This window comes from Octopus sinensis, unplaced genomic scaffold, assembly GCF_006345805.1.
Source record: "Octopus sinensis unplaced genomic scaffold, ASM634580v1 Contig18641_ERROPOS877441+, whole genome shotgun sequence".
In the NCBI taxonomy this organism is placed as follows: domain Eukaryota; kingdom Metazoa; phylum Mollusca; class Cephalopoda; order Octopoda; family Octopodidae; genus Octopus; species Octopus sinensis.
The window spans coordinates 32440-47458 of NW_021835958.1; the positions used below are offsets into that span (position 1 = coordinate 32440).

General features: G+C 37.7%; 1 protein-coding gene across 1 annotated transcript in view; it reads left to right on the top strand.

The window, feature by feature from the left end:
• LOC115231479 (tyrosine-protein kinase Abl) overlaps positions 1–14223 on the top strand; it is a 44663-nt gene extending 30440 nt beyond the window's left edge. Inside the window, exons 6-9 of the mRNA XM_029801495.2 lie at positions 1322–1474; positions 6141–6230; positions 7799–7918; positions 10542–14223. Of these exons, the coding sequence (XP_029657355.2) occupies positions 1322–1474; positions 6141–6230; positions 7799–7918; positions 10542–12793 (2615 nt within the window). The 3' untranslated portion in view covers positions 12794–14223. The remainder of the gene's footprint in view (positions 1–1321; positions 1475–6140; positions 6231–7798; positions 7919–10541) is intronic.
• Positions 14224–15019: the final 796 nt, after the last annotated feature.

Below are 15019 nucleotides of genomic sequence, written 5' to 3' on the forward strand. Positions count from 1 at the left end.
ACACAATATTCTAGCTTGTCAGATTCTGTAAAACCTTCCAGGCCATGCCAGCATTGAAGACAACATTGATTGCAGAAGTACACACTCTCTCTCACTCAAGACTGCAATAGGACATATTCGAGAGGTCATGATTTGGTATTGAGTTTCTGAAGTTTTCTTGTAAACTTTTATCAGTCACTTCTATTGCATAGGCCTGGATGTTTAGCACAGAATTGGTTAGAATCAGTCAATAATTACATCATCATTGTGGTCATCATTATTATTTTTACCATCACCACCACCACCACCTTATCACTATCACAAGCATTATCATTGCTGTTCACACTACTTCTCTCGACCACTTCTATTGCTACTAATTTCCACCTCTGACCATCTGAACTAACAAGCTGCTTACCACCTCAGCTCAATCACATTTGATGCACCTACCTCTCCTCTTCACATCCACTCAACTACGTTTTCACCAACACAATTTTACATTGAAACTTTGAAAGCTACTAGGACTCTCTGGGAATCGTTCCCTGTCCACGTTTTTACTACAGGTACCAACACCTACAAATATTCAAAGTAACAATAAACCACATGAATCTTATCAGTCTGGAAGCACTTGCAAAGGTTACAGGCTCTCTCTCTCCTCCTTCTAAATAATAGATATATAAATAAACAAGCGCACTCAGAGAGTGCAAACCTCTGCCAAAGCAACACCAACGTCCTCTCAATGTTTAGCCAGAGAGAATTTTAAACATGAGAATCATCATCATCATCGTTTAACGTCCGTTTTCCGCGCTAGCATGGGTTGGACGGTTCGACCGGGGTCTGGGAAGCCAGTCGAACTGTCCAACCCGTGCTAGCGCGGAAAACGGACGTTAAACGATGATGATGATGATTCTCATTTTTAAAATTCTCTCTGGCTAATCAGAGAATATATGAAATAAACTCGACTGCTCTCACAAACAAGAATACTAAAAATGAACCCGACCACTCTCAAAAATTAAGTAAAAAAAAAAACAGGAAAAATAATCCAGAATCCTTGTCTGATGCTGGATCAATCTCAAAATCTAATCAGTTCATGCCAGTCACGAGGCCAAACATCCCCGAAAATTTCATCCGAACCATCCAGCAAGTGTTGAGATATCTTGTCCATGGACAAACAAACAAATACAACTGAAAACAATACCTCCACCTTCGCTAGGGTGGAGGTGATAAATAATCACTGTCCACTATGCCCACCACTGTCATCACCATGCGCACCATTTATTACTGCCACCACCACTGTCATTCTTACTTCCAGTTTCAAATTTTTCTTGTTTCCTTCTGTTTTCAGCATTTGGTGTGTTGTTATGGGAGCTGGCTACCTATGGCATGTCCCCTTACCCTGGTGCTGATCTCACTGAAGTCTATCACTTACTGGAACGTGGTTACCGTATGGAACGGCCAGCAGGATGTCCACTTAATGTCCACTTGCTTATGCTGAAATGTAATTATTAAGTCGCATTTCAGATTTTCTACCCACTTTTTTTTTTGTTTTTTATGTAGTGTGTGCATGTATTGTAATACATGTGTGTGTTTTGTGTGCGTGTGTGTGTGTGTGGAAAAGAGAGAGATATATGTAAGCAAGAGAGAGAGAGAAAGGGACTCAAATGTGAGCATGTTTGAGAAAAAAGGAGATAAATGTGAGCAAGAGAGAGATAAATGTGTGTGTGTGTGTGTGAGAGAGAGAGAGACAAAGCAATGATAAACAGCAGGGGAAGGTTAACCTGCATATAGAAATTCTATGGATAGCTGACAATGTTTGGTTTCTCTTCTTTAAATTATTGAAGTTTATATCTCGGTTTCATGAGGCTTTTTTGTAATTCGCAATACAGGTAGGTAATATCGAATTTAAACACTTCTTGACACATGTATTTAGGAACTTTTACAATTTACAAGTGGTAGCTGAGCTATAAATCATTGCCACCAATGTGATATCTTCTGAAAGCTCACAAAGGAGCTTACCTATGTAATCATTTGACCTGCTGGAAATAACAGCCAAGTCCTCTTTGTATCCATTGTTTAGTGTCTGATGAAAGACAGTTTATAAAACATAGTCCTAGATATGCTATTTGAAAAAAAAATATCTTTGCTTATAGATTTTCTCCATGAAGGCTACCTAGGGTTAAACAATAACATTTATTTCTTAACTGCCCCGCAGGGGGCTAAACACAGAGGGGACAAACAAGGACAGACAAAGGGGATAAGTCAATTACACCAACCCCAGTGCGTAACTGGTACTGATTTAATCGACCCTGAAAGGATGAAAGGCAAAGTCAACCTCGGCAGAATTTGAACTCAGAATGTAGTGGCAAATGAAATACTGCTAAGCATTTAGCATTTCACCTGGTATGCTAACGATCCTGCCAGCTTGCCATTAAGCAACAACATTGTCTCCCTGCTAAGGAAGCATCTGTATGTGATGTTGTCATAAAGCAACTTGGACAGGGCCAACTTAGGTTAATTTAGAGCGGAAGCAATTTGCAAAACAGTGCCTAGCATTTTTATCATCACCCCCACCATACAGTATTATGAGTCAGTGAGGAGCTTTTATGCCATTGCTGGTGAATCAATGGCTCACAAATCTCATATAGCTCTTGAAGCTACCATGTGCAAACATCATCATCATCATCATTTAACATCCGTTTTCCATGCTAGTATGGGTTGGATGGTTCAACCGGGGTCTGGGAAGCCAGGAGGCTGCACCAGGCTCCATTCTGATCTGGCAGTGTTTCTACAGCTGGATGCCCTTCCTAATGCCAACCATTCCATGAGTGTAGTGGGTACTTTTTACGTGCCACCGGCACAGGGGCCAGAGGAGGCTGGCAACGGCCACGATCAGTTGGTGCTTTTTATGTGCCACCAGCACAGAAGCCCTCAAAATAATATTTGATATTGGGTTTCAGTGCTATTTTCCCTTAGACTATATTCTTTAGAAATACAGGAATGGGAGAAATTGGAATACTTTATAGACCCTGCTTTTCTCACTATCTTCATATATATATATATATATATATATATATATATATACACACATATATACATACATATAAATAATAATATTATAATTTTAAAAAAATATGTTGTGACTTTTGAATTTAAGAAAAATTTATTTAGCTTTTCTAATCAAACAACATGGCTACCCCTGCTTCGTGCAGTCATTCAATCTAGTAAAAACAGGAGCCAAACCTCATTGAAATCACACCCTACTGTCTTACAAGAAGAAAATTTAATGACACATTGGATAGTGTAGTATTTGACAATAAAGCTGAAAAAATAGTTGGGATGGTCATAGCTGGAATGCTTTTAAATCATAGATCTGTTCTTGAACTGAACAACTGGATTATTAATACAATGACCATTTCTCTTCATGTGCTATGCCTACATGGTTTTTTTGTTGGGGTGGGATACAGCAGTAGTTTCCTCATTGTCTTTTGCTGATTTATTTGCAGTTTAACTGCTCTTTCAAAGTAACAATTTAACACATAGACCCTAGTTAACCCCTTGACGCTGGTATTACACGAAGCATGCAAGACACTGCTCTGGGTTTTTTTTTATCTAAAGAAGCCATGCAAACACACAAGTGCCAACGAGCTCACATCTATTTATGTTCACCTTTACAATAATATAGCGTCGTACATTTACGTCTACCGGTTTATGAAAATGAACTATGTGAAGCTATTTATCATAATATGATATGCACGAGTTATTCTGCTCAAGTTAAAAAAATAGCTTGTGTGTGGGACAACCCAAAACACGTTATTATGCATTTAATGTATCTGCATGTCATTGGTCTACTGCTAGTCTTATGACTTGAATATAACCTAAAATAGGTAAGATAATGCACGGGACGGTGAGCGTGCACACTTTAAGAGATAAAGTACACGATAGCAAATGTAAGCATATTCCAGCCGCTAAAAAGTCCGTAATAGATGTAGGGCAGCTCTACATCGTATATTTACGTTAACCGCTGGTAGGCAAACAAGAGTGTGATCGCATATTTGCGTCAACCGTTGTCAAGGGGTTAACCTTTAGGCAGAGGGGCTGGTTCATGTTACTTCAGGGCATCCCCACACATTAACGAGCTTGCGTGATAGATGTCTAGGAGTCAGCCCTCCTCCGGGATCTTGTTTCTATTAATCTCAGCATCATCTTCTACTATATAATCAATGATTAAAGTTACTTAACAGCTGTTTCCATCCCAGGCCAAAGTGAACTGGAAGTAGTAGTGACTAGGCGGTAACTTGACATGCTCCAAAACCTCTGAACTTCTGAGCTGGAGCCATATTATCAGATGCTGTTTAACCCTTACTGCACTGGAGCCAAGTATACCTGGTTCCATGCATGTGCACTTGTGACATGGGGGCCAAGTTAATTTGTTATTGATTATGGGGTACTTTCTGGAACTCTCCACTTTTCATATGACATAGTACACACATTTTATTTTTACTGGCCAATTAGTTCAGTATTTGCGTGTTAGTATGAAAAAATTTAATCAGCTCAGTGAGGATTTAATGTCTTACCTTAGACCAAATATAATGACACAAAAACATTAAGACATTCATTGTTGACAGTAAGAAACTCAGGTGTATTCACTGACATACATCTCACATATTAATGAAGAACTACAGTCTTAGTTGACAGTGTCATATTCCCCCTGGTTGCGTCAGCTGTTTCCTAGACTCTCAGATCTGAGTAAGAATAGAAAGTTGACTATTAAGATCTAACCAGCAGAAGATAAGGGAACTGTCTGACTCATAGAGCTAGCTATTTGCTGCTGTCCTACTGCTAGTTGCTAAGGCTCAATGAAAAGTTATTTGGTCTTTGAAAATTTTTGGAACTCCAAATTACGGATTCAGTGTTGTCAGTTTATAATTGTATAGTTTTGCTATTTTTGTTGTTGTTTAACCCTGGGCCAGGAGTTCATTGTTCAATAAAGGGATATTTGCTATTTCTTGCAGTTCAAGCAACTGGTAAAGTTTTTTTCTCCCATTGGCTCATCTTTTTCTTTTGTTGGCTTTACCATCCATTTATCTATGATATTGATGATTGTGACATTAAAGTGCTTGATTACTGATTGCATACTCATGTGTTGAAGCAACCAAAGTATTGTGCCCCAGGGTGAAGCTCATATGTTTACCTGACTTAGTTTATCTAGATGACACACAGTCCCTACATGTCACTGTTGCATGGTTAGTGGTAGTCAAGGCAGCGAGCTGGCAGAAACGTTAGCACGCTGGGCGAAATGCTTAGCAGTATTTCGTCTGCTGCTACGTTCTGAGTTCAAATTCCGCCGAGGTCAACTTTGCCTTTCATCCTTTCAGGGTCAATTAAATAAGTACCAGTTACGCTCTGGGATCGATATAATCGACTTAATCCGTCTGTCTGTCCTTGTTTGTCCCTTCTGTGTTTAGCCCCTTGTGGGTAGTAAAGAAATAGGTTAGTGGTGGTAGTAGTAGTAGTAGTAGTAACTCCAAACTCACTCTAAAATTCAGTTGCTGCAACAATACATGCATCTGAGAAAACCTTTCTCCCCCATACACTACCCCATTTATATGATTTTGGAACCATTTATATAGAACAGAGGGGTAAAAATACATTATGAGCTAAATCTTTTGATGTTAACTTACTTTTATAAGAGAAACCACTTCTGCTTCTATGATACAAAACCATCTGTTTTGAAGAGTTTATATTGAAATCTAAACCTTCTATTGTAATTTTTATGTAAGAACCTTTTATTATGTTCCAAATGCCAGCTTAATAATAGAGAAGTTAGATATTTTTCTAAACTCTTTGCAAATTCTTGATGGTTGAAACACCTGAATGGTAAAATATTATCACAAAAGGATTAAGTGGATTTATGAACTGACTGAATAAATTCGACTGTCTATTATTTAAAGTGAAAATGTATGAAGTAAAATGTAAACAAAAGATTTTGGCCTAGATATTTATAAGTACTTTTAGATATTAACAAAGTTTTATTTTGAAATAATTAATGAATTGTTGTTTCGAGCTATTAATGAAATATTGATCTGCTTTTGAAAAACGTTTACAAAGTACTCAACCTCAATTATATTTTTCTTCAATATTTTTCTGTTTTTTTTCTTTTGCAGGCTGGCAGTGGGAAGCCAAAGAAAGGCCTACATTTAAAGACATCCACAATGCTTTAGAAAATATGTTTGAAAAATCCAGTATTAGTGAAGGTTGGTCTCAACTCTAAAAAACTCTCCAAATGCTTTTCTTCTAGTCTGTTGGCTTTATCAGGTTTTGTGGCAGATGTCATTCAGTATCTAGCTTCTTGATGGATTGTGTTGGTAACCTAGTTCCAATTCCTAGTTAGGGTCACTTCAGTTTCGTTATTATTTCTATTGGTAAAGGCATGAACATAATAAAATCTGATTTCAAATTTTCAAATCTTGTTATTTACAAAAGCACTATTTTATTACAATTAGATACTCCTTCCTTCTGATTGGCATTCAACGAAAAAGTGAGGGCAACATGTGTTTGTCTCATAAGCAGCTTGAAATGAGTAATGTTCCTTGTCTTAGAACACATCACAGTTTCTGCCTGTTTATAATAACTCAGAATCCTAAGCCACTTTGACTGTAAAGTTATTTTTCACCTTGCTGGTGTTAATATTACCCTTCACCCTTATCAAGGTTGATAAAATAAAGCAACAGTTGAATTCAGGGGATTGATATAATCAACTAATCCATCCTCTCAAAATCACAAACTTTTTACCTAAATTAGAACAATTATATTAATTTAATGTCTTAATCAGAAGAAGATAGTGCATGTGGTCCTCTTCAGAGTCTCCAGGAACTGTGGAAAGAAAGGGAGGAATTTGTCCTCAAACTAGAGACTTACCCAGATGCTTATAACAAAGTGGTATCTACTAAGGCTTCCATGAGTCAGATAGGCTATCAAATAAATCCAGTACCCATAATCACATTGTCTCTTTACAAATTTCACTCCCAAAGCTTTGATTGCCCCAAAATTACGATACAAGAGACTTGCCTAAGGAGTTATACAGTGGGATTAAATTTGAATTCAAAACAATGCAGTTGTAGACAGTCATGTCTGTATCTTTTTAAATTGCTGACAAAAGTTTGTCCTGGTTGTTGTTCACAACTGTTTTCGCTCTAGTAATCTGCAATAGTCTGAATGTTCGCTATAGATATTCGAAGTTGGCTTGACTATTGTGGAATTAAATTACTTGACCGTTGACCGTGAGATTTTCATTGAAGCATTGCTATAATGTTTGTGTTGTACCCTTTGGACTATCAAATTTGATATCTTGTCCTGGCTAGGATCCTAAAATATATGTGAAACAATTTGAACCATTTTGATACCCATTCTCCTGCAACTACTTCTAATTCTAACATAGAAAATTTTCTGTTTCATCATCGTTAACGTCCACCTTCCATGCTAGCATGGGTTGAACAATAATGATGTTAATTAAATTAATGATACATTGTTGATACTTAAACGAAGATATTTAAATTGTCTATAATTTTGTAAGAATATTTTATATTCCAAATTCTTAACTATTTTTTCAAAATTTATTCAACATTGTATGCTGTATAATTCATCAGAAATAGAGTAACAAACTGGTTAAACAAATGTAGAAAACTTAAGAATGGTTTTCTCGCATTATGTTACCCTTTACTACTTGGTGATTTCAGATTTATTATTTCTAGAATTCTGCATTTGCTTTTAGTGGACTACTATATTTTATTACGTTTAACTATTATGCCAATCTTTCTTTCAGAGGTTGAAAAAGAATTAGAAAGTGAAAAGCGCCGAACTCCTGGATTGCCTTCTAAAAAAGCACGTGCTCAAAGTCTTGATAGTTGTGAACATCTAGGAGTTGAAAGTCGAACTAATACAGGTAAATATTACCGCAATCATTGTACCTTACTTTTATTTTTGTAATTTCTCTCTTCCCCCATTGATGTCACCCCAGTTGTAATTAACCTGTCACTGTGGTAATCAGAGTCAACAACAGTAAATCTCATAGAACACATCTGGCATTAATACTTCTACATCTATGAGCCATTCTAATTCAGTCACTTTTGATGTTTTCCCTGTGGTTTCTAATCCTACCCACCCAAGGATGGAACGCATGTCACAGATCGCTTGTGATTTCCGCTGAATATAAACTGTTACTAATAAACCACATAAACCAATAAGAAAGCTTCTAGACTGTTGCTCAATTCGCTAGAAATAGCAGCCATATCTCCCTCAAATTATACCTTACTGTCTTCACAAAAAACATAGATAATTAAGCTGTGTGAAAGACCAGATTGTCACAAGGGGAATATCTTTGATCATAGATCTCAGTCAGGTCTAACCTAGGAGCTGAACAGCAGGATCCTTACACATTACATATACTACTTAATGTAAATAATTATTACCAAAAACACTGAATGCAGGGCCCTAGTAGATAACGTATTAGATACAATAATGCAAAATGTAACCATACGATTCTAATAAATACTAGCGTTTTCATTATATTTGCCAAAGAAAAATTAATTTTCAAACTCACAAGAGTTAGGGTTTATGGGTTCAGGGGACATAACTCTTGCTTGCGTAGCAGCTCGTATCTCGTTGCTTATGACAGACCACTTGAATTAATTGAATATTTTCATTGACCATTTGAACTTAAAATCAGTGAACTTAAACGAAGCAAATTAAATTAAATATCAAACAATCTAACATAATGGAAAACAGTTATAATAAGGAGATGTACTTGCATAGCGAGTGACTTGATCTGAGATTGTGTGCTGGAACGAAAACAATTGCCTTTAGTCGAGCAAATCGACCCCTGGACTTATTCTTTGTAAGCCCAGTACTTATTCTATCGGTCTATTTTGCCGAACCGCTAAGTGACGGGGACGTAAACACACCAGCATCGGTTGTCAAGCAATGCTAGGGGAACAAACACAGACACACAAACACACACACACATATATATACATATATACGACAGGCTTCTTTCAGTTTCCGTCTACCAAATCCACTCACAAGGCATTGGTCAGCCCGGGGCTATAGCAGAAGACACTTGCCCAAGATGCCACGCAGTGGGACTGAACCCGGAACCATGTGGTTGGTTAGCAAGCTACTTACCACACAGCCACTCCTGCGCCTCCTGTTTGGTGATAACTAATCATTCCTCTGTTTTCCTTTAGCTGGGCGAACAAGGTGCTTTCTTCTGTTTGGTGGAAATAATGAAAGGGAACATGTGGTGAAAAAAAATTAAAAATTAAAAATTAAAATTGTTGACAGATAACATTTTTAGCAAGGCCCTCATCAACTTTTCAAGCTCCACTTTGAATAGGAGGCACTGCTATTCAGCAAATTTGCTGAGAAGTAGCTGAGAGTAACTAGTATGGCTTGAGAGAATGGGGCTACTTTTAGCATGTGCCTCTAAGCTATACAATACTACCAAGAAGGAAAACTTGCTTCCGGTAATCAAAGTAATTTTGCATCTATGAGGTTCCTTGATTAGTGCTTGGTGGTTGTCCCCCACCCTATTTTGGAACATCACATTGCATATCTTATATATGCTTTTGTTTTCCCTCCATGTTCTTTTTTTTTTTCCTTAACCATTTTAATGTAACCCTCTTTCTGCTTTTGTATTGTGTCCTTGTAGTGTCTCCTCGTTCATTGCTCTTGTAGCAAATAAAGGAAATTATTACTACTATTAGTATTGTGGCATACTTGGTCAACTGCCAGTTTTAATCTTGCCAGATTAAATTACCAGATTAAATTTACCATTAACCCCCACTGGGGTTGGTGGTGTCATTATCTGGCCACACTACTTGCATGGATTCACATGAATCTCTGTCCAATTCTATTATGAATCTGGATTAGAAGCTTGAGTCACAATGAATCTTTCATTAGCTGATTACACAGCCATGGATACCACCCCTATGGGTGCGTTACAGTTTCTCTCTTGATAATGTCTGGTGATTCTGACCATTGATCTTCTAGGATTCTTCCACTCAGCATCAATGTAGAAGCACCATTAGATCAGTTTGAGCTCTTCCACTGCCTCTTCACCACAATCTGCAGTACCGCAGTCCTGTGACTTTGCTGTATCCCTAGGTGTCTGAAAGGGTGCTATGTCTTGCCAAAGGACAGCCCCCATAACTATGCAGAGCAGTCATCGCTCTATGAAGCATTTTCAAAATACATACCAAAAGGACAAAAACTCACTTGGTTTCGAGTTTCAATGTGAATATGGGCTGTGAAAGCATGGCCCTCAATCCTTTCCACAGTCCGTATTCATACTGGAAATCAAGATGGAGTGAGCTTTTATCTCTGGTAATATAAGTATCAGTAATACACTGGAATTCAAGTCAAATAATTATATCCTTCTCTATAAATTTGTATCTTTGCTTAAAAATTTGAAACTTTGTGGTAGCGCATGTTATTATCAAATAAATTTTTTAAATCATCATCATCATCATCATCATTATTATTTATTATTGTTGTTGTTGTTGTTTCAGGTGCTACCCCTCCAGCTGGTCGACGTGTTCTTCCACCCCTTGATGACTGTGACAAACGGCAGATGGAGATACTACAAAGGAAGTCATCAAGGAAAAAGAGCCCTGCACCAGTTCCTCCTCAGCGAACAACTTCATTTCGCGGTCCACCTGTGGATACTGCGTCAGAAATGGAGTTTGAGCTGAAGAACAAAATCAAACAGCAAAAGGCCAAAATTGAGGCCTCAACCCTTCACGAAGACTCAACTGAGCCTCAGGTCACCTTAGAACTGAGCCATCCAGATAATTATATTGGCAACAATAGGTTTACCAAAACTAAACATTTGTCATTGAAGGGTAGCTCACCGAAATCCTTCCGACGCCATGACAATGATAAGTACCAGGGAAGCAAGGATGCCGACGATAACTTTCCTCGCCAAATGACGGAAAGTTTCAAAGGTTCCCATATCGATAAATCAAAATACATAATCTCAGATTTAGGAAATAAAAACCCCAGACCACCACCTGGACATCTAAACCATGTGATTCCAGCAGAAATCCGACCCGAGCGTCCCAAGATTGACAAAGAGACGAGCACTAGCGAAGAAAGCATGGAAGCTGCAGCGGGACATGGTGGTGTTTACCCAAAGGTTGCCCTTTCTCTACCCCATAGGTCGTCCAGTTTTAAGAAGGGCAAGCCACTGACAGATAATCAAGACTCTGAAGAAACTGTGGATCAAGAAAATTTTGTCAATGTCGGCAAATTAGATGCGGATAATGTGAAGACAATTAGCCGTTACGGGACTATTCCAAAGGGGGTGAGGATTGGAGCATATTTTAGGTCAATGGAAGATGAACCAAACCATACTGACCAACGTGAATCTAGCATTGATGATGTTGATTCTGGTACTGATACGGCCAGTGTGACTTCCTGTCCCCCATTACCGCCGACTGCTGACACACCCGGAGATAGTGGTAAAGATGAAGAAAGCAACAATATTGGTATTAAACAGGAGCATAATTTAAAGCCTTCTGCAGTTGTTAAATCACAGTCTTCTCAAATGCTTGTTGATAACCCAAAATCTTCATTTACAGGATTACTTCAGCGTCAAAAATCTGACCTAACCCATGGTAAAGTACAAGGAAGCAAACCCGACTATTCTCCTTCAAAACCTGACAATGGAATGCTTTCAAGTATTTCTCCTGGAGGATCAAAATCTGATGATATATCAGAATTAAGCAAGTCAAGAATAAGCCCTCGATTTTCTCATGTGTTTGAAGATAATAAGAAAGAAGAGTTAAAAGAAAACAAAAAGTTCCAGCATAAACCTTTAAAGTCTCCTGATGAAGGTACATCTGAACTACGCAGCTTCCATAAAGTAGGCCAACCATTTCCCTCAAGGCCCCCCGGTTTGGCCCACGTTAATGACTCTAGTCCTACGAGTACTGAATCAACATTAGTGAGCAGTCCTGACTCTGTTGTGGAGAGATCCAAAAATGATATCCGTTCACCTCCTCCCAGACCACCCATCCGTGCACGAGTGTCGTTAGCTGATACTGATGATGGCAGTAGGCTATCAAAAGAAGTCAACGACAACAATGTACCACCTGCTGTCTTGTCCAAAATGGCCTCCAAAGTGAAGCTACCGTCTCTGCCCCCCAGCAGTGAGGCAGCATCCCTGAAACCCACCGGGCGAGATATAGACAGATCCAAATCAGATCAGTCCACTGATCGGTTTAGCTCTAATTCTGACTTTACTGCCGGGCACTTGACACCTGGCATTGCTCACAAACCTCCACCAGGTAACCAGAGAGATGAGCCTCCACCTAAAACTCTGTTTTCTAACTTCCGATCAGCCGCTCTGAGTCACCGCCACATTGATAACGATACGTCCGACAGCAAAAATTCACAAAACAATCAATCTGTTGATGATAACTCCAAATCTGAAACACCTGTCACGAAGGATTCAATCATAGAGGCATCGAGCCGACTCGGAGGTCGCATTGATTCCTTGGCAACAAGTAGCTCAAAGAGCTCGGGTGAGTTCATGGACTTATCGAAACAGGTGCAAACATATCACGAAATGTGTTCCCAGTTCATTGATTCCTTACCACCTCACAGCAAGTTCCAGGGACGAGAATTGTTGAATCGGCTGCATCTGGAGTTACAAAAGTTGAAGACGTTGTCAGGAAGCTGTTTGACCAGCAGCAGCTCCAGCTTGTTGAATGAAATTCAGTCGACAAATAAAGAAATCCTGCAAGTCATTCAGCGATGAGCAGCAAACTAGAAAACAGAGAATTTGGGTTATGGTTACAAGACAGAAGAACAGACAGCAGATGGATGGACTCGCTGAAAAATTGCTTTTTTTTCCTATTCTCACCCCATCAACATATACATCTGTGAATGAACAGACACACACAAATACATACATACATATATATATATATTTACATATGTACACGCGCTTTCACACTCATGCACATACACACAATCGTACATTCACCTACAAATGCGTACTTTGTCATATTTTTATCTTTTCGCTCACTTTCTCTCACTGTCTCTCTTTTTCCCTTTCACTTCTTCTTCTTCTTTCTCTATCTTTCTTCTCCCCCCCCCCCACTCACTTCAAGGCAGCCCCTTTCAGCCTGATCTGTAATCTTCATTTGCTGCGTTAAGTATTTTCATTTCTGTTGTGCACAACAGATCATTAGCATATGACATTTTGCATGGACAGTTGGTTGCAGCTGTCCTGCCCAAGTCAAACACAGACGTTGATCTGCTGGTTCTGTTGAATATATTCCACACCCACTCACTTCTCATTCTCTCTTTCTTCTCTCTCGCTCTCTTTCTTCACATATATATATATACATACATACATACATATATATATATATATGAAGGACTGGAGTCTTGTTTTCCTGCTGTTCCTGGCGTTGTTGTTCAGCTGCACACAGCAACCTTACAGAAGTTTGTGCTAACATTCACAGGATGTTTGCATTGTCTGCAAGGAACGGGGAGCAAGAGTTCCTTCTAGCCGAACATTATAAATTGCAAAACTTTCCTCGTTTGTTGCTATGCAACTCGCGAAATCTATGTTTGACCAATGGTGAGCAGCTTGTGGACGACTGAACTACCTTTGACTTTTGACCTAGCTGTGCATTTACCAATGAGCGATCCCTCTCTTTCTCCCTTCTCTTTCTTTGTTGCTGTCTCTTTCTCTCTGCCTGTCTGACACTCCTCTTCCTCCTTCTCTCTCAACTTTCTGATGTAAATTCTAAGAAGTACTTAACTCCTCCCTTTCAATTCTAAATATCTTTCCCTCTTTTTTTTTTTCCTTCCTTCCTTCCTTCCTTCCTATGGGGGTTTCATTCCTCTGCACCAATGTTGACTTGACTAAGCTTTTTCGCTGTGTTACAAAGGTTGCCCTATCTGTTGGTTTTGCATGTATGTAAGTGCATTTATGTGCATGTGTGTGTGTGTGTGTGTATGTGGATGTGCATGTGCGTAAATGACATGCAACCGAAGTATAGGATTCTGCAGTTAACAATCAGGAAGCTGAGTATTTCTGCATTAATGTTACACCGTGCAACTATCAATAATTAAATATAATTTATAATATCTGGAAAAAGAAACGAAAAAAAAAAATAGAATGTGAAAAAAAAAAAATATAAAATTGGCAGAAAGCACCACCATCAAAAATAATAATAATCTTAACATGAAAAAATATCCAACAAAAAAAAAATAACAAAAACTTCATTAAATGAATTCAGATAAAAGAAGGAAAGCTAAAACAAAACAGCATTTAAAAAAATTTTTTTTTTTTTTTGAAACCTGGAAAAAAAGATGTTCCATTTGAAGAGAACAAAGAACCCTGTTGATACATATTGCAACTAAATGTTCTCTTCTTTCCCACCTTCCTCACAATGGCAGGTGTTTCATGCACACATGCTTATATACACGCACACACATACATATAGCCATATGTATATATGTGTGTGTGTGTGTATATATATATATATATATATACACACACACACATATATTTACATGTGTATATATATATATATATATATATATATATATATATATATGTATGTGTGTGTATATGTATATATTGTGTGTATATTTATATATATATATTTGTGTGCATATTTATATATATATTTATGGATGTATATATTTATATATATTTATGGATGTATATATTTATATATATTTATGGATGTATATGTTTATATATTTATATATATGTATGTTATATGTGTGTGTATATATATATATATATATATACACATACATATATGTGTATATATATTTATGAGTATATGTATTATATACTTATGTGTATATATATATACCTGAGTGCATATGTATATTATATATTATATAATACACATTAGTGTATATATTTATATATATGCACACACATATGTATATAAATGTATCTATACATATGCATACATATATATTTATGTGTGTGTGTTTGTGTCTATATATACAT